We start from the raw sequence: 27,122 nt of genomic DNA, 5'->3' as shown, positions 1-27,122 counted from the left end.
CAGAACGCAGGACGCCACTTCCCGTAATACACATTCACTTTACTTGCTGTGAGGATTCATTTATTATAGTTAAAGAAAAATAACAAGAAATGATAACAGTATGACAGAAAGGCCTATAGCATCATCTCCACCTACCTGTACTTTTAGTTACTGACGCGTGTATGGTGAAGTTATTTGCTGCCTCACTGTAAGCTCTAAGTAGTAGGTCCTATCAACGCGCAATCCTCATGGTCGAAACATTAATCCAGGTAGAAATGCAGGGCTTCCCTCTAGAGACCTGCTGCTGAGCCATGTAAATCAGTTAATCCGTACCAGAGTTGTGAAACAAATCCAGGCAGAGTGTAAACTCCAGACTCTAATCATCACGGTGACTCCGGTGGTTCTACTTTTACGCACAAAGCCACTGAATGACAGAAAGCTGGAAACTGACACAACCCACAGAATGCGCCCTCTGCTGCGCCCCCTGCCGCTGTGACTACGTTGTCTGACTGTGTGTGTTTGTCTCTCGTGTAAATATTGAGGTGTGCGCCTCCTTTCCAATTCCGCGAAAGGTGGTGGTGAGCTTGGATGTATTTATGTGTAAAGTGAGAGGGAAGTGGGGGGTTTATGTTCCTCTCCAAAGTCTTTTCGACACTCCTCTCGCCGTGAGCTGCAGGTAAACGATCTCCTTAAACGAGTCAAAGCTACTCCCATGTCTCTGACAGAGGTCACAAAAAGGATCTAAGTGCTGAAAAACTGAAATGCTGGTGTATTAGCTGCATTTAGCTTTTGTTCTCTAACACTGCATACGACAACGCCGCAAGGACGCCAGTAACTCATATTTGTGAGGGTTATTTTGAAATACAACTTTCAAAATATTGCTCGAGTCTTTGTAAAACTTGCAATAGTTTTAATCAGCAACAATTAAAAACAAACTCAATATATAAAATAACAAAACAGCAAAGTTAAAGGGCAGTTTTATCAAAATAATGTTTCCCCTTCTTGCCACAAATAAAATACAGCCAGGACTTATTAGATAATCTAGTTCATGCCTCTGTAACATGATCATTTTTTATCTAACTTCTACAAAATGGCATAGAGTCATTGAAGAAACTGTTCTGAAAGAAATGCAATTTGCACAGTTTTGTTTGCATGGATTTATTGTTTGGTCATCCAATAAACCAACTCATAGTGCTATATGTACAGCTTCACCTATACTGTTTCAATACTGGGAAAATGCAGAAAACCACAAAACAGTGAATTTAAACTATAATTCACAAGAATTGTCTTGATTTTTTCCAGGATGTCTCAAAGGAGCAGACTTCATTAAGTGGGATTGGTACTCAGATGCAGCCAAAGCAAATATACAAAAACTGGATAAAAGACTTTTTAGCTAAATGAAAACTGGAGGCATTTTTATATGAGGTAGATCACATGTGGAGTAACATTTGGCTTCAGGCTTGAATCACAGACATTTGCTGTTTTATTTTTGCAGAGTAAAAAAGCTCAGTGTATTGTTCTCTTCAGTCTGTTTATTTAGTTTGAAAAACAGAGCTATGCATAGCAGAGTGGTTTATACCACAGCAGCTTATTATAGCCATCCTTCATAAACATGCAGCCTTTATTATAGAGTATAGCCAACATAATCTACAAATATTGTGAAATCAGTATACCAATATGTCTGTGCAGCCTAAGTCTGTGCATAGAGATCCATCACCAGTGGCACTAGTGGCACTAGGTACCACTGCACTGCAGTATGTCTCTTTGCAGTATGGGGAGTAAAGTAAAGGGAGCTTGCCCCCACTGACTTTTCTCACTAGTGCATAGATGCTGAGACTGCTCAGGCATTTAACCTTGAAGTTTTTAAACCTTTCTTAGACAAACAATACTGTTTCAGATGATTGGCTGACAGTCTGTCTAGACAAGATTTAAAGACAGTGGACACTACTGTCTCACACAAGGTGAAAATGTACACTGTCTCTGGACAACACTCAAAAAAATTTCATGAATGTGTCTAAAGGGAGCAGTAGAATGACAAGCTATAGTAAAGCACCATCTCCCTTTATTTATTTACATTTTTTTAAGGGTTAATGTAAGTTGATCTTCGGGGGAAATTTTATTTTGCAATCTACATCTAACTCATAATTCTGAAATGCAATTGATTAACTAACAAGTCAAACCACTGTTTCAGATCATTATTTTTTGCAGCACATGGCTCACAATAAACAATACACTTGGTTCATTCCAGCAGAAACTAATAGTTGGTTCTGTGAGGTGGAACGAATTGGCAGCCAGCTCTCCAGACTGCAGAAAAATCTATCAGAGTTGAGCATATCAACACTGCAGCTTCTAAACCAGCTCTTAGGATTTTAGCTTGTCATTCACCCAAACAGAGATTATACAGATAATATTGCATGGGTTTAGTCAACTATTTTATAATAAGTACAATAATGAATTCACTCTCATTTTACTCCCCGTTTTGGGTTTACTGTGACCTTCTACGTGTGTCTACATTATAATTACACCATTACACTCATAAACAGACAACTGTAAGCTTTAAACCACAGCTGAATCAATCAAGCCTGTAGCGTGGAGGTTTAAAGTTGTCTGAGAAATCAGAGGTACACAAAGGTGGAAAGAAAGTTAGTCCATTATTTGCATTCTGAAAATGAGATTGTCTTCACAGCCTTGCAGAAATCCTCACACTGCCTCTCATTATCCAAGCTCTTCTTGGCTGATGGCCACTGTGCATTGGCAGCTGAGACGTACAGTGCTGCTGTTGTGACAGAAAAAAAGTGCATTGATTTATTGTGAGCAAGGATCCAAGTGCTCAGTTTTCAGGCGTAGATAAAAACTATTTTGATGATCTACTGTAGCCAGTGCTAACTGAAATAAATTGAAAACCTTATGCTTTAATCACCCACTTTAAGTATTACAGCTATTGATTACTATCATGTAACCAGACTAATCCTTGCTGCAAACTCAGCAACTCTAATTGAAAAAAGAACTATATATATTTTAATATTCAGACATAATAAAATTGCATTTAATACACATTGCACATTTAATACAAATGTCAGTGTAACGTCCTATGATAAACAAATATGTATTTAATTTGTGCCGCAGATTGATTGACAGTTATTTCTCACCAAGACATATGGAGCACATATTCATGTGTGTAGCTTTCTAGACTGGATGGAGCTCAGGAAATACTAAAAGGTCTGGACTTCTCTCCAGCGATGAGACATTGCTCTCATTTTGTGGCTCTGCATCTGTTTGCTGTCAATGTCACAAAGTTCTGTCAGTCCTTTGGGACTAGACTTTTCTTGCAGTGTTGACACCTGTAGTCTCACAAACTGACAAAATATAACAACAGTGCATTGCTGATAGGCAGCAATGTTGTGCATCAGACGTGTTCAAAGTAAACAAGTTGTCGCTTTCTGATAGCAGACATTTGCACTGAGAGCTTTCCTGTCAAAGCAGAACAATGAGCCTTCATATGAAATCATCATGGGACAGTTGCCCCAAAAACAACACATTATACCGTGTTTCTTTTTATACAACAACTGCGATGTTCTGGTTCTTAGATTTAACTGCTCTATTAGAACAGATGCTGAACTATACTCTGTAGCATGGGCAGAAGATTGTTGTGGGAGAAAAGTAAATATGAATGTCACTCACATTACTTTTTTTACCAGGAAATAGCCACCGGGCACGGATGTTCTTGCCTTCTTCAAGTCAAATGCCCCAAGAAAGGCACTGATCTCCAGTGAGGTGGATGACATATGACAACACGACCCATCAGCTTGTGTGGGGCTGTTTGACACTCGTGGTGTTACTCCTCTGGCTTGGTGCCATTCCCTGCTGACTGTCAGATTAAATAAGGGTTAAGCATTTTTTGTAGGGTTAAAGAGCAGGTGGTGGGAAACAGGTGAAGCCTCTACACCTTCGGGGACATTCCAGTCTTAGTTCACGCTACCTTCCTAGTTTTTGGACCTCCTAGCATGAATGTAGAGCCTTCGCCTTCTGAAATACCAATGGCTTGTGACTGACTTTCAAAGTGAGAATGGCATATTTTAAGAAATGATCTAACTGGATGACCTAGCCCCTTCACTGCAGTAGAAACATTTATCAGAAAAATAATTAGGCATACTATGCAGACAATCTCAGTGTTAATGCAGAATTGTTTAATACTAAGCACAATACAGAAATTCAGTGGTAAACAAAGAAAAGACCTTGTCCTTGTTTGTGCCCTTGCATTTATGTCCGCAGGAAGAAATGAGAGAGCAATGGATGAGACAGGCTTTAAGACAGAAAAATCATTCTAGTCTCAAGAAAAGAGACACTGGTCATTTTCAGCTGATGATATTAATGGTGTAGAAGGGTCATTCAGATGGCTTTTAAAGTGCAGACAATGCTCCCTAGGGGCAACAATGCACATTGAGTCACTAAGTCTCTTTAACATTCTTCAAGTATTATTTACCTTCAAGCTCTGAAGAATCAAACTGTGGGTTTTTAGTGAAAAATCTACATTCAGACAATTTCTTCAGACACCTATAAAATAGTCTACGTACATTTCAAGCAGAAGCTTCCAACAGACTAAGGAAATACACCCTTGTGTTTCCAAATGCATTAAAACTGATAAAGTGATTATGTGTTATCCATTTTGAAATTAAAGGACGAAGATGCCCAAGAAAGCTCTGTCCACGTGTGCATGTATGTTGCCTAACAGTGAACCTTTGGTCCTTTTCACTTGGTCTCAGAGAGCTTTGCCAGGCTGGCTTGGCGGAAGGTCGCTTGGTCCCTCATCTCCAAGACACAGTCTCTCACCATCTCTGCAAACATGGAAGGCCAGAGCTTGTGTAAAGCCTCGCCCTTCAGGTTGGTGTCTGATGCACTTTGGACCAACTCCTGTAGGTACTGCTCTACCATAGTAGCACGCTCTGACGACTCCACACTGCCCTCCTGTGAAAGGAAAGAGAGCTCATTGTTATTGATTCTGTTTTTCTATGGCATGGGAACATGTGAAACCATTGAGATTGTCTATTTTCTCTATGAACTGCTCACAATGGGCTGAAAAATATAATAAGTACACAAACTTCAGATAATAACACACAGACAGTAATAATCCTACATGTCTTTATTAAACACACCCATAATACAATCATAGTGCAAAAGTGAAACCTTAGATTCTTAGTTCACAAGGAAAATTTGCACTATTCGGATCGGATCAATTCTAATGATCTCTGGTGCAAAAAGCTTTCTTGACACTTTCTACTGCTGCAACAACCAACATCTACTAAACTTTGTTTCAAGGACAGCTAACGACATATTATCCTGTAAGACACACTAATAAAAGATGGGAAGTCTAGAAAAACAAAGCAGCTTATAAATGACATAAAAAGTTGTTTTGTTTTTTCCTTTAAAGTTATCAAAATTCACCTGGCCTTATGCGAAAAAAGCTATTGCTCAAAAAACTGTTTGGCTCAAAAAACAAATTCAAAAACAAATTTAAGGTTTTGGAGTGCCTGAATCACAGTCCACACTTAAATCCTACTGACACACTTTGACATGAACTTAAACAGGCCACTCATGCTTGAAAACCCTTCAATGTGGTTGAATTGAAACAATTCTGCAAAGACGAGTTGGCAAAAATTCCTCCACAGTTTTTTTTCACATGGAGGTAGGTAGGTTTGGATAACTTTTTTCCCCTCAATAAATGAAATCATCTCTTAAAAGTGCACTTTATATTTTCTGGAATCATCTTTGTCTAACATTAAAATGTGCATAATGATCTGAAACATGTAATTGTAACAAATTTTCAAAAAAGGAAAAAATCACTAAGAGGGCAAATTCTTTTTCACAGCACTGTGGTTGAGCAGACAACTAATATGCCGAAGGCTATGCTTCTCTCTGCTGTGCCCTGTGTTTGAGTCTACTTCAGAGTATTTCCTGCAAGTCACTCTCACTCTCTCTCTTCATTTTACGGTCTACCCTACGCTGTGTGTAATAAAGATCTTTCTTCATTGAGAATGCCATGCTTCACTGTTGGAGATGTTAAGATGATAGTTTACTCCCATTCCTCTATTCCACTAAGCTGTTTCTTGAGTCAACATTCAAATGATTTCCATACTTATCTAAACATACGTATAGACTATGAACAGAACAACATAATTTGCATGTTTGCGTTACAAATTCTAATACATTTGGTTTGTTCATTTTTCTATCTTATAAATACATTTGTTTTTCAAACAGAAATGATAGGAGTGTCTTAGATTAGTGGAAACAGAGGTCTTACATATCGCAGTACGCTTTTGTTAAACATACAACTAAATTATAAAGTCAATGCTGGTGTTGATGTTATAATGAAATTGGGTAAAAAGCCTTGATCTAACTTTAAAAGAGAGGTGAAAGAGGTGACCTGAACATGGGGCAGAAAAGCAAGAGTACTGTCATGCCAAAACAGGTACTGATGCCTGATCTGCACAAACATGTCAGATGCTCCACTCTGTCCTCAGTAAAAGGAGGTTAAATTGCACCCAAATAAAGCAGGATGAAACTGCATTAGTGCAAGTGCCAGTTACTAAGAGGCTACAGTAGCTAGAGGCTTAGGCTTCTCCAATGTGCTGTTATCCCAAGTTCACTGTATTTATTGTTGCTGAATTTAAGAGAAAATAGAAATTTGAGTAATATTAAGTAATCCCAAGTGGAACCATGTTAACTGTATCTGGTTGAGGAAAGTAATTTTAAGATTTCAGAAATTGCTGTTTTTTCTTCGGCTTATAATGTGTGCTTTATAAGCTATGCCATCCAATGCAAAGTTTCTGCAAAGCAACACTGGTGGTATTAGTTGCACTTGTTAGTGAAACCTTTAGCAATGATGATGATAAAACAGCATGCACAATATCTTTTATTGCTATAATAGTTGAAAACCAACTTTCAGTCCATCTCACCCATACTGCTCACTCCTGCTTTATCTGACTTAATCAATGCCATAACTGTTGTAACAGAGGCCTGCTTTGTTCTCTGAATATAAATGACTGCAGATCAAGATACAAGTTCCACAGTACAGTAGTCCTGCATGAATTAGAAAGGACTGATGTCAAATACTGATTCCTGTTCGATGGTGCATTAATGACCTGTGTGTTATTTGTATGAATGACACCAGAAGCTGACTCCTGTTCAAGTCATTGTTTGTATTTTCTCTTAACCTTCTTTTGAAGATGAAGTACAGTCAGCACTATAAATAAGAACTAACCTCAGGGCTCTCTGCACTGCAGTCTCTGCTTGGATAGTTAAACAATGCTCTGCTCAGGCCTTCTCCCAGGAGTTTCCCATTATCACGCAGCTCCTCTGGACTTAGTCCTGCCCGCCGGCCACGCCCCTCCAACAGGAACTGCAACTGCCGCTTCCTTCAGGGTGAAGAAAGACAAGAAAGAAGAGTAAGTCAGATATAGACTGAAAAAACACAAAGACACCTGGGGAGAAACAGTGGCTGCAAGTGAGTGGCACCACTATAATAAAGGCATGTTTTTGTATCCATCAAATGGCACTATCTCAACTTAATACTGTGAAAACAGTTTCTTGAGAAATAAGGGAAAGGGCTCACTTAAGAAGTCGTCAGAAATGACAGCATTTAAACAAACACTGACAGTTCAGAAAGGTCAGTAACACTCAGATACTTTGAACAAAAAAACACCATAATGGATTAAATCCAAGCAAACAGGCAAACAATATGTAAAATGTTAATAGTCTTTTTGAACTATTTCCATAAATATTTTAATGTCTTTAACACAGAGAGGTACAATACACTTATTAAAGCAGTACAGCGCTCTAACATAAACTACATCAAATGTTGCTGTCTATCAAAAGTAAATGTCATGTGATACACTACTGCACCAACATGTACCACAGGTCAGTGCCAGGATGCTGAAACTGTCTTTTCAGAGGAAGCTGGAGGCAAACATTCCTTTTAAGATAAGACAGTTTGTAGAGTGTGTGAATGCATGTGTATGCCAAAACACATCAGTGTGTGTCATTCACACATTATAATGACTAACACAATAATACAGATGCGTGGAAGTTAGATCTGATAAAAAAATTTTAAAAATTAAAAAAAAAACTTGAAACAACACCTTGGGTTTGATATATGATCCCACAGTTTCAGCCTGAATTTTACAAACACAATGCAGATGGCATCTGTTTAATGCTGAGGAATTTAATTGTATTTTGTCCATCAGAGACCTTAAGCAATATAGCAAGCATGCCCAGTTACAGCATTAGTTTCCCTTTGATGTCTTCACCACTCAGACTGAAGTTAAAGAACCCTGACAGGTGTGGGTGGGGGAGGTAACTTAACTTAACCTAACTGATTAAAGGTAGATAGATCAATAAATGGGCCATTCTCTCTCTCAGCTTGTTCACAGTGCATCAGTTCTTTATTACTATATTTTATACTTTATATTATTATACTCTATACTTTATTACGATATTCTATTATCTTTATTACTTATCCAGATAAATGACATTATAACTCTCTTTTTCAAGAAATGGCCACGAGGATATTACAACCATTATAAACGCATACAAACACAAATACAACTGTCACACACTACAAATGAGTGAAAATGAACAGTTGTTGAAAGCAGAGAATACACACTACTGAATCTTGCACATGTAACTTTATACTGAGAGGAAGTATGAAATATGCTTAATGCAGGTATAACACATGCTATATGAGAAGGAGAAGCAAGGGACAGAGAGAGGACATTAGCATTTTATAAATGATTTTATAAATGAAAAAAATATATATTATTGATTGGTGATAGCAATCTCTGTTCTGGTCCATTAAAGGACTATTCACATCTATTACAGGAAAGACAAGAAGCACAGATTTTGTATGAAATTAAGGCAATTAAATGATTAGATAAGTAAGCGATGACTATAGACTGACTCAATGCCGAATTTTAGAGGAGCTCGTGTGCACAGAAAAATCAGATAGCTAATATATGCAATATAAACAGCATCACATGTGTTTCCAGTGTCAGCTCCTTATGATGCAAAACAAAGTGTGATAAACTGAAAGTGTTTATTATAATGAGATCATAAATTCCATAGTGTAGGATGATGTGGGTTTTTTGGGGTTTTTTACTAGAACGCCTGTGGCGCACAGATAAACGCAGTCTGAATGCATACCTTTGCCACGGCTACAAATGCTGCATGAATTGAGTCCCTGGATCCAGAGGCATATCTGACTACATAAAAAATTATGTACAATAATTTTTAGTATTTCTATTAGCTATTTATTTTTTGCAAAATGTGATGCACCTGATTTTTTTGCCATATCTTGCAGGTCAAATCAGTCCATAACTTTTAAAATCATTTTGCAAAGAAACCCATCAAAACATCTTACTGATAAAGGCACTGATGCAGAGTTATGCAGCCATCCATAACTCTGCATCGAGGAGACGCTGCAGTGACAGAATCCCAGTGGGGACAAATCCTGAAATGCGCAGAATGCCTAAACTTACTGACCATGCAGGAACTTAATTCCTCACTAGTGTTTAAGGTAACTCTTCTAAACAAAATAGGCATAACAAGAGCTCAGCATTAATTTACCATCTTTTAATACTGTTTGCTCACTCATAATCGCTGTTTCCAGTAATTTCTTTTTTATTATTATTCATGCTGGGAAACTAAAACCACATTTTATGTGAGAAACAATCTACAGCAGTTTTCAGATTTTTTTAAAATAAGTGAGTCAGATGGATACAAATTATTCAAGATCCTGCATGCGGATAACAGTGAGTAAGATTTCTGCACTGATATGAAATTAATCTTTGGCCTTGGGCTGTTGTGTGTTATATATTCATAACAGACTCCATGAAGCAGAGGTGAGATACAAAGGATACAAAGGCAGTTGAAATTGAGTTCTAAGTTGTTTAAAATAAATTTGTTTACATTTTATTCAACGTGCATTAGTGTGCCCATCTCCTGATGGCTGTTTCCAGCAGGATAATGTCACAAAGCTCAAATCGTGTAAAACTGGTTTCTTGAAGATGACAATGAGCTCACTGTACTCAAATAACTTACACAGTCACCAGATCTCAATCCAGTAGAACCAGATCCAGTAGAGATTTTCAATCTTTTTCAATCTTTTTTTTTTCAATCTTTTTCAATAAATGTTTCCTGTCAATATAACTAAAATCTATGAGGAATGTTTCCTTTGTGATCTGTGCAATCAAAAATTAAGGCAGTTCTGATGCCAACATGGGGTAAAACCTGTTACAGGCAAGAGGTATTCAATTATCTGGGAAGTATATAATCCTTAATTTATTTATTATCCAGGTAGATATCACTGAGTTCAAAAAATGTCTTTACAAGAAATCTGGCCAAAGTAGTCTTGTGCGTGACAAGCAGATTTCTTTTCCTTGTTAGGATGTTTTTTAATTGACCCTGAGAGACAGACCTCAAGAGTTTTTTGGCTGGGGAGAGAAAGGAATGTTTGTGTCTAAATGCCAAGTACCCACCCTTATCCTGAGACACATAGTCTAATTCCCCTGGCTCCTCAGTGCCAGGCTCTGTCTCACTGTTACTCACACTCATATACCCACAAAACGCTATGCACAGGCATGTACACACATGTACAGAAGCCTACATCTGACACACATTTAAGGATCCACACATTTTTGACATACTTAAACAAACAATCTACATGGTCCAAGACACAGCACACACCTGCCATTAATCTGTAGTTAATGCTATGTTATGGTTAAACATCTGGAATCAAGTTCTCACCTGGACTCCTCAAGTAGCAGAAGGAGCCGGCAACGTGGAGTTTCGGTGGCTGCTATATGGCCCAGTGTTCCAAATACACGTTCTGCAGCGATAACGTCGTTCATGGTCACCTAAGGTGAATACACAAAGCACATACATACACACAGCACAATATATTTCAGTGACAAGCTTTTTCATGTATTTCCCAATACGAAATGAAGATTTACAACTTTATTCATGGCTTCGGCCTAGCAAAAAGGTTTGATACCATTTAACAGATGCAAGATAGGATAAGACATGAAAGTGGCAGCTAACACAGAGACAAGACCTTTGATAAAGGTCATTTATCAAATCAAGTCTAAAATGGGATCTAATGTAGAGGCAATATCCTCAGGTACAGCATTCCAGGAGACACAGACCTATAATTTATAATTGTATCTATGAAGCACCTTGAGGCGACTTTTGTTGTGATTTGGCGCTATATAAATAAAATTGAATTGAATTGAATTGAATTCATTTAGGGCTGGCAACAGTAAATTAATGGTTTGACATGTTTTAATTAATTAATTGCCCCTCTGTGAATCGCCACCTTATCATGGTGGAGGGATGCATGTGTCCGAGGGATTCCATGGACCATGTTGTCAGGGGGCTTTTGCCAAAATATCTCACTATCTATAAGCACCAGGAATGTGTTAACAGACCAAGCTAATCCTCACCTCCTGGCCATTTATCCTCTGCAGGTTGAAGTGGTGAAGACGATAGATGACAAAGGAGCGCCAAAGAGTCAAACTGACCACTGGGTTGCCGTCTGGGTGTATGGTCAGCTGGTCTAGGCGCCTCACCTGAGCCAGGGCTGCCAGCTGCGGCAGACGGCTGATGTTTGTTTCCAGGAATATCATATGCTACCGAAAAGAAACAAAAGTTGGTACGTGTTAAAGCAATAAGTAGTTGTTTATATCAATAACTCACTAAATTCAACTAGGACTTAAAAGATTGGCCTTTGGCAAAAAGGGTTTAAAAGATATATACAATATATTAAAATATTAAATGATGTGATTTTTTTTATACTGCCTTGATTTACACTGCCTCAATAATATACCTGTGAGGCAGCTATAAGTATAAATTATGAGCCCTACCACTGACTATTAAATTTATTTGTCTATTGTATATTGGGTTAATGTGGCGCTCTACAAGATACATTACGTAATAAGAGAAATTAACTAAAGGTTCAGGGACAATAACTATGTACTATGATCTGGCAAATAGCCACTAGCCAAGACCGTCTTTTGGTGTCATGTCATGGAACTTTGGTGAGTAAGGTAAATAAAAAATGCACTGAGCGTATTCCTTCCTTCATTCCTTCCTTCCTTCCTTCCTTCCTTCCTTCCTTCCTTCCTTCCTTCCTTCCTTCCTTCCTTCCTTCCTTCCTTCCTTCCTTCCATATTCCTTCCTGATTAATGAATTAATTAAGTCATCACAGCTGCACAGCTAATAATATAGCATGGCCTCACCGACAGATTTGGGAACTTGACTCTTATTCGTGGCAGTGTTGGTACTATGGCATCAAAGTTGATGTAGCGGAAGGTTATTACAGTGACAGCACCAGCAGTCTGAACACCCCAGCCCCTCTCCAGGGCCTCCAGGGCTCCAAGTCCAAATAAACGCAGGGTGTCTCCATCCAGCTCTGCCAGGTGACTGTCAGACAAGGACAAGCTTTGAACACTGCCACTCCCTGCCTCCACAAGCCTGCAAATTACATACAAACACACACGAAAACACTCCTTAAGTTAATTTTCTGATACTAAATGCGCAAATTGTGTTGTTGTTTTTTTTAAACTTGAAGAATGTCTTCATGAAAAAAGTGTATGCTACATTTGCTTGAAAATTCAGGCATTGTTGCTAAGAGAAGTGGAACACAAGAGAACACTCACTGGTCTAGTCAATGTCCTGTTTGTGCTGCCCAATTACTTTCTATACTCCTAGACAACAGTTGAAGTGCCCTTCTCTGATAAGAGAGTCGTGAGAGTAGAGAATCTTGGCAAGTCTCAAGGAGACATAATCTCCGTCTGGGTCTGCTGACACTCAAGGGACTTTTCAGCATAGCAGGGCATCAGATGGCTACTGGCTCCGCCCTTCAACAGTGATCATCCTGACTTCAGGCCGCCAATAGACAAATCACCCCTATTCATGTTTCATATCCTCTTGACAAAATGCAACAGAAAGCCAAAGTACTTTTAAGATTAATCCCTTGATTACTGAAGCCTAATCCAAGATTACACAGAGACCAAACTTTAGAAAGTGTGAGTTTGAGTTGTGACCTTAGATAGGTTAAATAGATAGTCAGGGGCACAAAATATAATGTAAACAAAAAGAGTATATTTAGTTTCCCATAATGAGGCTGTCTCATATATACGGCTTGTTTAAAAAGTCACCATTTTTGGAGAGTGGCCCTCAAACAAAAGCTTTTTCTATAGTTCCGAGTAGGTGCAGTTTCCTCTCCTAGGTTGAAAAAAGATTGCCATAGATTTTTAAAAACCAAACAAGTACTGTCAATGAATAATTGAACTAAATCAGTAACATGCCTTTTTAAAATGAGCAGTTTGCTACAGGAAGTGTTGTGTCTCAACTAGATTGACAAGCTTGACGAAGTAAAGGAAATGCAAACAAAAACAGGTTTGCACATTTTTGTGTGTATTAGTGTGTAATTTCATACTTTCAAAATCTGTAACGTGTTTACTCTTTGGACAGAAATATTGGTATTAGTATTTTATTTTTTTGTGAATCTGCAGTTTGTTGTCTCAATCTATTAACCACTGGTCTAAAAGCTGTTAAAACTAATAAACAGTAAGCAAATTGGAAGAAATTAAAATCATAAAGTCCATGTGTTGTCTACAAATTTCATACTTACAGAATTCATATGCTGATTAATTAACTGTGTAGCCACACAAATAAGATGAAAAAAATGAGACAGAACTACTACATGTTCCACTAATTATATTAAAAAGTGAAGACAGTGAGAATGATTATATAAGATTATCAGAGTGTCATAGTGAAACCTTATAGTTATCAATATAACATGTTCAGCCTGCTAGGGGAATAAGTGACACAACTGACTGACAATGTGCTTCTCATCAGGTGATGGATTGATCTTGGTGATGGATTTATTTTTGTGTTAATGTACAGTCGTAAATAAATACAGTAGTCTACATAAGACTTCTGTGAGTTAAACACAGTTTAATTAGTGTTAAAAATAAGCTCACTTGCTTCAAATTATGCTTTCCAGTAATCACAACAAATCAGGCACTGTGTCATTTCAGGCCGGAAAAAAAAAATATTATATATATATATATATATATATATATAAATTCTTGCAGTTGGAAGTAACATTTTCAAGCTATACTGTTCCAGGCTGAACTAAATTAATCATGTAATACAACCTGAACCTCTCACAATGCACCACTCACTGATGAGGAGTGTCCCCCTCAATCATTATGTTTTTACCTAGACATATTACTCCAACATAGCAAATGTGATCCACCACTCACTCTGTGGCTTGTTAGTCAAATGTCAAGGGACGGTCATGGTGTGGGGGATTCCACAGATGTATTAAAGAAACTGATATGTGTAACAGTCAGCCTTTCTGTCATTTTTTCCCCAGTGGCCAAAAATTGAACTTACACTCAAAAGAAAAACCCTGAAAGTTTAAAAAGCATTTTCTTAAGTACAGTGATTACATCGTATTCAGTCATGTGAAAAACTAGGAACACCCCATCATGTAATAGCTTGCAGAACAACCTTCAAGCCTGGACATTGACTTGGCCATTCAAATACCTTGATTGTTTCCTTTTCAGCCATTCTGTTGTACATTTGATGCTGTGTTTGAGATTGCTGTCTTATACTGTCCAGTGACATGGCCTCACATAAAATACACTGGCATACAGAGGAGTTCATAGTTGACTCAGTGGCTACATGGTACCCATGTTTTGCAGCTGTAAAAGGAACACAAATCTGCACAACTATGAATAACAGCTGGTCTGTGAATGTACTAATATTGTGTTTACTTTTTGCCAAATGTGGTGTTGTGCGGTATGGCAAAACAACGCCACTTTGTTCATGTTTGTCAAAAAGACACTGTTCCAGAATTCTTATGGCTGCTATGTTCTTTTCAGAGAAAATAGATTTTTGCTTGGTAACCTTTTCAAACAAGCCACAATTTTTCAGTCTTTTTATAATTGTACTGTCATGAACTTTAACATTTAACATTCATACTTGCTAGGAAGGCCACTACTAGGAAAACTGTGGAATTCCGTTAACATGCACTTGAATGCTCCAAACCAGAAATCTGCCACAAACTCTACACTTATAAAGGTGGTCACACATGCTGATGATCAGTTAATTAGATGCACTTGATTAGTAGTATCTTCTTGCAACTTATCCTCCTAGTTCCTAAGAATGTTCTTAGTTTTGTACAAGACTGCACAGACTGCTGTGCAAATGTTTTTTTGTATTGTTTTTTTTCCACAACTGTATAAAAACAGTACAAAAACAGTACAAAAGGTCAGAATTATGCTTTTTATATTAGTACATATACCAACCTTACAAACATGGATGCCAACATGTACAAAGGGTTCAAATAATTCTTGCAACAAGTGCAGTAGAAGGAGTGCATCCATTTTTTTACATTTTTATTTTAAAAACATGTGTGGACATTGATAGATGACTATTTCAGATGACAAGATCTCTAAATCAAAATCTCACTGACTGCAAGCATATATGTTAGATAAAGTAGTAGCAAAGAAGTTTTAAAACCGTAAAATTCAAGTGGGTCGTGTTTCAAGTGCACACATGGACAAAAACATGGAACTAGACGGGGAGACGCCAGACTCTGAAAGGCAGTTTAATATATTTAAGGAACATGCCACGCCTCCAAGATGCAAGAATGCCAAAGGCTATAAATCAGAAGGAGTTGAAGAACAGTGCAGGAGATGGAGTGTAGTATCTAGATAAGTCACATCAAGAATGAGAGTAACTTCTAAACACCTGGCAGCATGCCATCAACACAATCTGCACTGTCACATACTGTTCAGCACAGCTGAAGGCTCCAGGTGGCCCTGAATCCCCTTATGACATGAACCCATGTACACATGCTGAGAGAAGAAGAGAGCAAGGCGGGGAAGACGGAGTGAAGAATCTATCACAATTATACGGCTCCTGCTCGCTCAATGAATTATAGGGAACAACATTTCATTTAATTAGCGCTATTTAACATAATCCAAAAGAGGTTTTAAAAGGGACATCTGTCATCTCTTAACAACTGAATCCCACCACAGAAACAGCTTGTACAAATGCCTAAATATTGTGAGGTAGTGACACATATGAAACTTTGAACCGAGCTGTTATTTTAACACGCCACTCCATCATTTCCATCTTGTAAAAAGTGAATGCAATTTATTAAGATGCAGGCTTACTGGGTACTTAGTGTTGCACAGAACAGTCCTGTTTCTGTAAAGTATTCCTACAGCTTGCACTGGTTTAAAACGTCTTAAGTTCTTCCTTCACTCATATAGCCCACTAAATCTTTTTCTCACCATTGTTCCGGTATCTAACTGATTTATGTGCCTCAAAAAAACAAACACCTGTTCAGGATCTCTCAATTTCATCAATGTATAAACACTACAAAGCCCCTTCCATCTCTTCCCAACTCAATTGCTGAATTTCTGGGTAATAACTCTTCTATTGCCATGCAACCCTTATTGCATCTGTCAGGGGTAATGAGGTTAATTAAATCTAAGATTTCACAAAAATGAATACAATCAAGCCTACATAACAGCCATAATTTGGCAATGATACAAACTATTGTCCCATAAATTTTAGGAGCACGATGATACTATCAAGCTAAAAGTGGCATCAACATTTGTTTCATTCGTTCCTTTCATTGGAAAGGGGTGATTTATCTCTGTATTTAAAGAAAGAACCAGAGATGACATTATGTATCCATGCACTCTATGGGGGAGGATGTTGTAATTTTCTTCAGGGTGTAGTACTTCAACAGCTCTTCGAGGTAATCAGGACCACACTGTGTAGGCATTACAACATTCTGTACACCCACCCAGTGGTGAACAAAACAAGTTTTAAATTTCCTAATTCTCATATTTCCAAGCATTTTGATTTTTTACCCCTTGACCCTTTCATACATGTTGCTTCTCTTTCGTGTTAGTAGTGGTGCCATGGTTTGTAAATTCCCTTTGTATTTTGTCACACAGTACAAGTCAAAGTAATTCAAGTCTTAGCTGATAAGACTATGGCAGACTTCGCATCACTATGACCTGTTAAGCCACGTTAGTAAAGTTATAATAGACCAGTAAAAGAAAACCACTGGCACTGAAGATTTTGCTTTAGGGCCATTTTCATATCCTGGTGCAGGAAGAAAGGGCCCTCTTTGAAACATGTAATAATAGCCCTTAACACAGCGCACACATTCATCTCAACCCTCCCACTTATAATTCATCCAGACTTGTATCAGTCTTGATAGGAAAGAATATGAGGGCATTACTTCCACATTATACTGAGTCCACACTACTGATTTAAACTTTTTGCAATGTCATGTTGTAAATATTTGAAAGAAAAGAACTGTTTTCAGACATCTACATGTGCATCTGCTCATCTTACCAGAGTTCAGAGAGCTGAGGAGTAACCAAAGGCAACACGCCTGAAGTAAATAAAGGGGTAACTGTGCTGTAAAATAATATTTTAAGGTATGTTTCACACACCAGCTGTTGCAGTATCTGAATATATTACCAGAATGATCCCTACATGTTCTGTCTAGGCCATTCTGCCATCTGTTAATAAGTTAAAATGGTACAGCAGCTGCTAAAACACTGCATTTAAATGTGACAAACAGTACTTTGTTAATAGATGTTTCAAGGGGGCAGGAGTCAAATTATGTGAGATTTTTTTCAGTGCCTGTGATCACTTTAAATATTTAAGTAAAATATATCATTGTGGCATTTCTGTCTTACTTGGGGTCTCGTGGGCTGTTTGGACGGCTGTTGGTCTGGAGTCTGATTTCTGTTCCCCCAGATGGCCGCTCTGGTCCTGAACCTGGGCTTACCCGCCTGATGAAAAATAAACAAAAATTTTCAACAACGGACAAAAACTATTCTTTCTAAAATCCTATAAGATAAAAAATAATAAGTAATAAAAGATAAGTAATAGTGATAATAAGCCAGAATCACAAAAACAATCATTGTTATATTGTCTCATCTTTCTACTTAAAAATATCTGCACACAGGATGAACTGTGACAATTATATGCAACACAAAAGTTTACACAGCAATGTATACAGTTCCCTCACTGTTGCATTTTTCACTTTTCTCTCCTCCCACCTACACACACGATGCTAATTTACTTCTATCAGTTACCAAAAAGACTACATTTTTCATTCATGATCACTAATTTAAGTATTAACTGCTCTGCTCAACTTCATTGAATTGTTTTTCATTGATTTGTTTTGTGTACAGTCAGGAAGAACTGCCATATTTAATTTTTTCTTAAATAACTCATGAATGATGGAAATGTTTTTAGTTTTGCATGTACTTGTTTATCAACCATAGAACTAGTTAAATGAAAATACATTTTTTGACTCAGTTACGGTGGTAGATGAATTATGAGCATAATTACTTTGGTAATGATGTAATTACCAAAGTAATTACAATTATTCCTGAGGGAGGCATGAATCGCTGTGCCAAAATTCTGGCTCAAAAGGAAAATTAAAAAGTTGGCTAAAGGCAACACTGTATGTATCCATGAGTTACTTCATTCAAAACCAAGTTGGTAGATCGATCAACTGGAAACCAATCTCCATTGTGAAAAGCTAAAAAGGTAGTAAAAACAGTCAAAAATAAACCATGACTGAAACCACAATTCTAACTAGACCAGGAATATGTAGTATAACATAGTTTGCTCATAACGTCAGTATCTTAACCAGTCACTGTCTAATTTTTACTTCTAAAATCCATCTTAATTTTCTGTACATGCTGTGTTTACCTCGGTTCATCAGGGGAAGGTTCCTGTGTAAGGCCATTGGTCTGGGCGGGGCTGTGAGCCGGGCTGTTCTCTGGACTGACTTCTTCTTTAGCGCCATTTGTGGATGGGAGCTCCAGGCAGGCCCTGACACCCTCCCACTGCTGTGCAGCATTACGGATTGCTAGACGCCGCTTCTCCTTGATGAACAGAACACACACACAAACATACACAGAACAAAGAAGGTTTCAAGTGTCAAATCTCCTGAGCAGGACAGAGCTAGCATGCTAATAGAACCTCTGTGTGTTTTCATCAGGTCACAGAAAATCATATCCTTCTTGCCTTCCTCATATATATATTTTACTGGGATACATTGTTAAAGAAAGCATATACAATAAAGTACAATAAAGTAAGACATTTTACTAAAGCAGATATAGAACTCAATTTATATTAGATTTGAAATTATATAGTGATTTCTTAGTCCAATTCATTTGCTTCTTTTGTCACACTACAGCATTATGATTTAACAGTGTTTGCCTTTTACACCAGAAAAATGTGACATCCCACCCTGCAAGAGAGAAGATTTCTGCCTCTCTGTTCTATTTCAATTACTCTTACTTGGACAGCTGGAGTTGCAATATACTCAGCTAAGGAATGTGCCACTCCTTGAAGCAGGGATGAGTATCAGTTCATGGTAAGTCCTTGGCCTTTGTGAACCCTTGGCTGTGGCATTCACTATAAAATTTTCTCAACACCAGGGATTAAAGAGAGTTAGGTAACTGAGAGACAACGAGTTTCGGCATAGGGTCCATCTAACAGTTAAAGCAGCAGGAGCTTTGGCACACACACACAAACATATTTACCGCAAAACAGATGCATGTGCAAAGCAGAACATCTTAGATCATTTAAAGCTATAAAGTGTCATTTATAGACTCCTTTACAAATACAGTACCCCTGTGAACTCTGTACAATACTCCAGATTCCATCTAAAAGGGTTTTTGTATCATACAGAAGAAAAGAGAATGCATTAAAAGAAATTCACATCTATGAAGCATCCAAAATGTGTACACTATTAATGAGCTTCATCAGTCCCAAGAGACATATGTCAAAAGAAAAAAATAAACTCATAAATAAAAATCCTTATCATGACCTAAATATTTTAGAGCCTTCTCATTAAATATGTTTTGAAGGGCAGACTGATGTCTGATGAGCTGCTTTTTTTCTTTAACTGCACATTTAAGCCTGAACCTGAATCTCATAATTATGAGTAATTCAAAAGATGAATAAACTACAAATCAGATATCATCACCTATATGTGGCATTTTAAGAATGTTAAAACCTTACTGCTTATTATTGTCCTTCTACATACTAAGTATATAAAGGGTAATTATGAGTTTATTCACTTCTTAACAGACTGTTGTGTTGCTGTCGTCTACAACGTGCATTTGCATCCTGCCAGCTAAAGACAGCAAGAGTGAATCTTGTCAAACTGGTACCTTATGAATGGTCTGCTTGTGACTCTCCTTCTTCTTTTCCTCCTCTTTTCGAGCCTGTACACCTGCCATGCGCCGATCCTCGTCCTGAAAAAGAAAGCCGGTGCAATCAGAGTGTCGCTCCATTCAAGAGTTCTGAATTATTCAAGAGAGAGGGGAACCACAAAAGACTCTGTCAGGACAACTGTTCTCTACACTAGAAATGGACCATTATGGAGGCTGGTAGATAGTCTCACATAAACCGGCTGCATCACGGGATTATCTGTCTGATTTTCAGTCTCAGATAAACTGAGCCCAGCTGTTGGGGAAAGCCAAAACTCCCAGAATGCAATGCAGCCAACACAGTCTGAGTGTGCCAGCAAAGAGCAGGGGGATATTCAGCTGTCTATGGCGAGCTAGTAATGACGCAAAATGATGCTCAAGTCTGATAAAGACAGGCAAAATGCTGTCAGCTGGTAGAGACAGTTAAGAATCCAAACTCATATAACAATCCTTAAAATTAATTTTATAATAAAAACAACATATAATATCAAAATGAAAAAGCTGTTTTAACCTGATGAATAACTTCTTGACTGCAAAGGATGCTATTGTTCAGTGTCAATACATTCTTTGTTTGTGCACTTGCCAAAACAATGAATGTTTGGACAATAGCTCTCGGTTATGAGGCTGTTAAGATTTTCAATAACGTTCCCAGTTAAAATTTGAATGTTAAACATATTCAGGTATTTTTCTGAAACATAATAGTTGACTATTAATGCTCTAGTCTAGCGGATGTGTGTTATCTGAATTTTATTCTCATTTTCCGTTTTTGATTCATAAAGAACAGTCTACCCACCAGTCACCCAGGCATGGGCTTTCACAGCATAGAGGTAGTATGGTTCCCTGGAGACATATATTCCAAATCAGTTATAATATGCTTAAAGAAATAGAAACCCCAATGCTAGACAAACATTTCTGTCATTAAGTCAATGCTGTGTGTCTCCCTAAAGTAAACTCTGAAAATGTAACTGATTTGTATCAGGAATTGGCAGCTGAAATGTGGTGGAGGTGCTTTTATTGGACCACAATAATCCTGAAATTTGCTAACCCTGAAACCTCTTATGATTCAAGTAAAAACATTTTGAAATCTGAGTTACATGTTTTGTTTTTTGGGGGTTTGGTTTTACTTCATATCAGCACTATGTTTTGAGGGCAAGGTGTGTGGTACTTACAGATTCCTTTAAAGTGCAAGCTCAGACCTGGGTGCTCTCTGCCTGACAGCTTCTAAAAGCACGCTGACATTTCATGATAGCACATTTCTGGCAAACTGTACGACAAAAATGATTTCATGTTTTCTGAGAATAATCACTGTTTTGCTACATACACTGTGTGTAAAATATATGTAAACGTGTAACTTAGAGTAATAACTTAGTCACTGAACCACTTTGCTTTTAGCATAAAACAGAACATAATGAATGCTGTACCACAGTCAGACTCCAGAATATAGCACTGTAAAGTTGTTCATACAACTTGGTGATACAGAGTGACAGTGAATGGGAAACTATGTGGGTTCAAAATAAATTTGAAGTGTGAAATCATAAAAACGTTTATTTCAAGAATGAGTCGCTCTCAAGAATCAACATGTACGCTGCCTTCAGGAACATCAGAGGGACAAAAAGTTTGGACCATTAGCTTAACATGCAAGTGTAATGAGAATATGGCATAGGTTTATTAAATATCAACCACAGCAAAGTCATAAGCTGTGAAGGTTTAATCGCGTTAAGGCAGCTCTTTGCTTCTAAAAGTATTTGTGAATATTTCTTCCCTATTTTTAATAAGCAAAATATAGCAAAACAAACAGTGTAACACAGTGTTCTCTGATTGTAGCTGTGCAATTTGTTGTAAGAAGAAAATAAAAATATCTGAAAGGACAACAAAATATCTTAACAGTCACAGCTGAACTGGTTAACTGGTGGCTGATGTCCTGTTTATCACTTTTAAACACACACAGTCGAACACATCAGTCTTACTGTGATGCGCTTCATGTCCAGCTGTCTGAGATGAAGCACACAGCGCAGGACGGCCTGCTTGTACCATGTCTCCAGGGCTACAGGATTCCCATCCAGCGTGAGCTCAGAAAGGGAGCACGACTCTCCAAGGCAGGCTAGCTGGTCAAAACTAGAAACAAAGGATGAATGTTTTAAACACACTCGTGAATTTCAGTGGGGGGGGGGGGGGTACTTTTCCAGTACAAAGACTGGCTATGCTAAATGCTTTACGGTCAGTAGCAAATACTGGGAAGTCATGCAGACACTTGAATTCCTGCACTCTGCCTGAGTGCCATTTAACTCAACGTAAGTTAGTCATATCCAAGTTTGATTCTCATATAGCAAAGAACTCTTATCAATTATAATTTGTTGTATTACACATTACAGAAAACATTGCAATCTACTACTACTGATCTAGGAGCTAAGGAGCTAAGGAGTTAGACAATCCTTACCCTATGTTTTATGTTCTCTGTTACTGGTTGTCGAAATCAGATAGGCCACTGTTCAGTGTGGAATATGCTGCTAAAAAGTGGCTGTCTCTGTATGTTTATATGCTTTTATACATCAGTCTCTAATTTTTTGGTTCCCTCTCTGGTTCCCTCGCTTTTTTAAATGCATGTGTAAAAAATTAAATTATTATGGCTTTAGCTCTCACAAAATTTCACCAGGATTTTTCCCCAGAGTCAGAACAACATTAGGCAAAAAAGCTTTCAAATATAAGCTACAGATGGACCTGAAATTGTACAGCTGGGAATTTGGGTACTCTTGGTCAATGGACTGCTCTCAAAGCTCTACTGTAATTTATTTGAAATTTGATCTATTTTTACCTTATTGCATGTAATTTGAATTTGTATGACAACTGTGCATGTGTTTTATACAATGTCCCCTGCCCTCAGGTCACTTTTGAAAAAAATTGGACAATTTTAAATGAGACTTTGAGTAAATGATATTAAAAATATGTATATAAAAATACATTTTGCAGAACCCGAATCATCCACCAGACAATCTCACTATCTTCGTTTTATTCCTGACACATTTTGTCTTGCTTCGTATTGACAGAATGGAGCCGGGCTAACACATGCCATGTTAAGCTGGTAATTCAGCAGGCACTCTGGCAGCCTGACATTACTCAGGGGGCAATGAAGAGAGACAAATCTGCTACACTGTTGATATCACCCTATGGCAAAAGGAAACATGAAAAAGCAAAGTCACGCCATGCACAGCAGGGGATATTCTATCGTTGCTAATTTATGATAATAACCTTGATGAATCATTTGCCTGGAACCACTCAAAGTCCTAGTACACTGTGCCTGTTCCTAGCCAGAGGTTTAACTAAATGCTAAACACCATGCTGGAGATACCAGGGGTCTTCCAATCTCAAACACTTGCAGTAGCTTAGACCCTTTCTGTTACGGAATATTAATTCCTACCATAAAAATATAAAAGAGACATAAAATAATAAACATAATAAAGAGATGCTTGAGTGCATCTAACACATTCTGCCTAATTGGTGTATTCATAATAAGGAATAATAATAACATTAATGATGAAGACCAGAACCTTTACAAAAACAGAACTTCTAATTCTTGCACCATCCACCAGTTTCTGATTGCTACTAATGGTCCAATAAAAAATGAATATCAAAACTATTTTTAAGATGTGAGTACAGAGTGCGGTGTGAATGAAAACTGTAGCTTCAGGCTTTATCTATACTAGCACTACCCTGCACATATTCTTCAGTGACTTATTGGTAATTATTAGTTCTGCTTTGATCCTATTTTCATAGGGTGTCTTGTTTGTTTTGTTTTGTTTTGTTTTGTTTTAAAAATCAATATCAATGTAAGCTCAAATGAATATTTCAGTCTTAATATTATTTCATGAGAGATGTTTGATCCAAGATCCTGAACTGGGTAAACTGACTCCATCAAGGTGATGAGTGTGCTCTGTCTCTTTACCTAGCAACAGAGCACAGCTGTTCTCCTATCAGCACTAAAGAGTTCAAAAAGGTGCACACACGCTAACCAGCCTTCTATACTGCCACTACATGAGTACATTAAAGACGATACATTAAAATACCCTATCATGGAGCAGGATAAATGATACATATATGTTTCGCACAATCAAAATTTACTTATATTTTTATTCACATATTATATCTGGAACTAGATGTCACTGTAAAATCAGAAGTTTAAGAATATAGGATTTTATTCCTTGCGACTATGTCATGATTCTCACAATGTGTGAAGCATGGAGACACAACAACAGCAAAGCTGGTTTGGACTGTCAGCTCAGATCTATCAGAGCACAAGGTGACTATGGTCAAGGGAGCCAATGATCCCACAGAAATTATCCTCCACTAGGCAAAAATAAAGCAAATGGCCTCATTTAGTGCCAAGATGATGCTGTGTTAAGTTTATTCTATGAGGTTTTTATTGCTGGGCTCAGAAATGAAGAAGAAAAGAAAAGAAAGGAGGACAGATACTGGAAAAAAGTGTGTAAAGCTATCTGACAGTTAGCACTAAGACAAAAAAAAATCATACCTCTCATTCATCCTACATGCCCTTACCTAGGTACATTTTCCATTAATTCATCCAACCTCCAAATCTGTCATCAATAATTATCTTCTCACAACCTGCTTCTTTGTTGCCCAAATAACTTTAAACATTCTCACACCCATTTCTTAGGTAACAGATGATTAAATACTAACAATAAAGAGCACATCGAGGATTTGTTATTTTCTAGGTTGCAGAAATTGCCCACTACAGCAAATCTGTGAGTGTGTCTGGCTGTGGGTGTGTATTCTCTGCCCAAAGCCATGGGAGGGGACGTGGCACTGTCCGGCCACCATCCCTATTTCTATCCTGCGGGGAGGAGGGAGTTAAGCAGTACAAGCTCTTACCTGGTGATGTTGTTGCAGCTGAGAAAGAGGCGCTGCAATAAGGGCAGGCGGTCCACCTCAGTCTATAAAGAGAAAGAGGGAGAGGGAAGACAGAGAGATGGAGGGATGTGAAGATGAGAAGGTGCTCAGGAAGAGGGCACTGCATCGTCACTGTCGTCAAGGCTCTGTATCCCTCTCCATTCCCTCAGTCACCTTGCAGCTCTCAGCTCCAGCATGCAGCATCCCCATCCACCCTGCGCATGCACACACACATACACACACACATACAGCATGCTGCCTTGTCTGCACATGGAGAGGAGGGGCAACAGAGAGAGAGAGAGAGAGAGAGAGGAAAAGAGCGAGAATAGATAGAATATGAGGAGGAAAGGGGGGAGGGGAGGGGAGAGTGGAGAATGTGCTGCGCTAATGCAGAGATCCCCTGCTGCAGGAAGCTAACTTGAAATGCTCAGTGGAAAGCATAGTGATATAAAACGAGCAGCTTACTAAGGTAGTGCACCTCATCATGCAATAGCTGGAGAAAATTCAGTGGAAACTGACAGGGATGTGGAGAGTTTTACCATCAGGCAGGCTCAGCATCAAAAATCGATGCACAATTTACTGAGGGGGTGGGGGAAAAGCAGCAGCTGGGCAGCTGGCACGCTGAATTGGACACACAGGGACAAGTGCAATGTCATAATCACGTAAACTGTTTGGATGACAGCATGGGGTAAATCACATTCTCTAGTATCAAGGTCTGGGCTTTCTTTATGTGTGTCGCTGGACAATGTTGGCTATACTGGAAGCAAAGAGGACACTCCCATGAGCAGTCTGACTGGGCTGCGTCACTATCCACCCACACTGCAGCCAATGCCTCACAAACCTCCTTCAGTTTCCTGCTAGGCTCTGTTCTATTATGAGGTTAGACTGGTGTTCAGGTCATGCTAGCACCCCTGCAGAAGAACAGTGCAGCCAGGTTTCGTCATTTAGAAATCCACAAAATTCCCTCCCACACAAGCATATAGATATAACACAGTTATGCAACACTGCGTTATCAACTGCATATAAGACCAACAAGCTGAGTACAGTATATTTACTACAGATAGAGTAGTAGGCTATGCAACATCAGCAGTAGTGCTAGAGATACTGATAACTGTGAAAGATTTCTACAGAAAAAACTGGGGAGGAGGTTTTTCCTGCTGACAATAGGCTGGGTTAACCTTAGATAGGTCATCAGTCCATCACATGACCAACACAAAACTCACAAGGCCAATGCCAAAGATCATCTGTAGGAAGCTGGAGTACCGAGAGAAAATCCATACAGACACAGTGCTAACAATGGTAACCACTGCATCACTGTGCCGTTCCTCCCCTACAATTATACACATCAAAACTCAGTTAAAAGAAACATTTAATATTTACAACTTGGCTTTTTTAAGCTAGTAACAACCTACACATAATTTTTAAGTTCTGCACGAGATTTTAGCAAGATGTTTTAGCTTGTTTAACACATTAATTTACATTAGTTTACACTATGCCTCCTTATCTAGACTTCTGCGTCATGATAACCAAAAATGTTGAATTAGAAATACGTGCATGAAATAGTGGTGAGACAAGGAGTTAGTAAACACTAAATCAGGGTTGTAAACTCAAATTTCTAATTGGCACATAAGGTGGGTCCTGTGCGGTATATGTAATAAATAATCATTTATTGATCCCCGTGGGATCCACCTTGCATAGGGGTACCTCAGGGTAGACGTTCAGTGGATTTGAACCCCTGACTTTCCGATCATGGGGCCAGCAACATCTAACAACACATACGAGAGCTATTGCTCAAAGGAGATAATTCAATAGAACTGAGATAGATAGATAGATAGATAGATAGATAGATAGATAGATAGATAGATAGATAGATAGATAGATAGATAGATAGATAGATAGATAGATAGA

General features: G+C 38.2%; 2 protein-coding genes across 7 annotated transcripts in view; both read right to left on the bottom strand.

Annotated features, from left to right (window-relative positions):
* The window catches only part of LOC102304085 (thrombospondin type-1 domain-containing protein 4), a 51,614-nt gene extending 47,587 nt beyond the window's left edge, over positions 1–4,027 (bottom strand). Inside the window, exons 1-2 of one of the 2 annotated variants that reach the window (XM_042218243.1) lie at positions 3,661–4,027; positions 136–3,258 (exon numbers count right to left, since the gene is read on the bottom strand). The gene's annotated coding sequence lies outside the window, so the exon portion shown is untranslated. The remainder of the gene's footprint in view (positions 1–135; positions 3,259–3,660) is intronic. The other variant, XM_005913007.3, reaches the window with a different exon arrangement.
* A 118-nt stretch (positions 4,028–4,145) lies between these two features.
* The window catches only part of LOC102304400 (leucine-rich repeat-containing protein 49), a 31,690-nt gene continuing 8,713 nt past the window's right edge, over positions 4,146–27,122 (bottom strand). For 4 of the 5 annotated variants that reach the window (XM_014333501.1, XM_005913008.2, XM_042218252.1 and 1 more), the window contains 10 exons: positions 25,197–25,258; positions 22,280–22,427; positions 20,274–20,357; positions 18,802–18,977; positions 17,775–17,870; positions 12,267–12,501; positions 11,472–11,657; positions 10,777–10,886; positions 7,238–7,391; positions 4,146–4,944 (listed from right to left, as the gene is read on the bottom strand). In XM_014333501.1, the coding sequence (XP_014188987.1) occupies positions 4,729–4,944; positions 7,238–7,391; positions 10,777–10,886; positions 11,472–11,657; positions 12,267–12,501; positions 17,775–17,870; positions 18,802–18,977; positions 20,274–20,357; positions 22,280–22,427; positions 25,197–25,258 (1,467 nt within the window). In that variant the 3' untranslated portion in view covers positions 4,146–4,728. Of the gene's footprint in view, positions 4,945–7,237; positions 7,392–10,776; positions 10,887–11,471; positions 11,658–12,266; positions 12,502–17,774; positions 17,871–18,801; positions 18,978–20,273; positions 20,358–22,279; positions 22,428–25,196; positions 25,259–25,388; positions 25,495–27,122 lie in introns of those variants that run through there. The other variant, XM_042218260.1, reaches the window with a different exon arrangement.

The sequence above is a fragment of the Haplochromis burtoni genome, unplaced genomic scaffold, assembly GCF_018398535.1.
Source record: "Haplochromis burtoni strain Fernald_Lab_line unplaced genomic scaffold, NCSU_Asbu1 Contig_2, whole genome shotgun sequence".
NCBI classification, from domain to species: domain Eukaryota; kingdom Metazoa; phylum Chordata; class Actinopteri; order Cichliformes; family Cichlidae; genus Haplochromis; species Haplochromis burtoni.
Note: the sequence above shows the minus strand (reverse complement) of the source record. Positions and strands in the feature narration are given on the sequence as shown.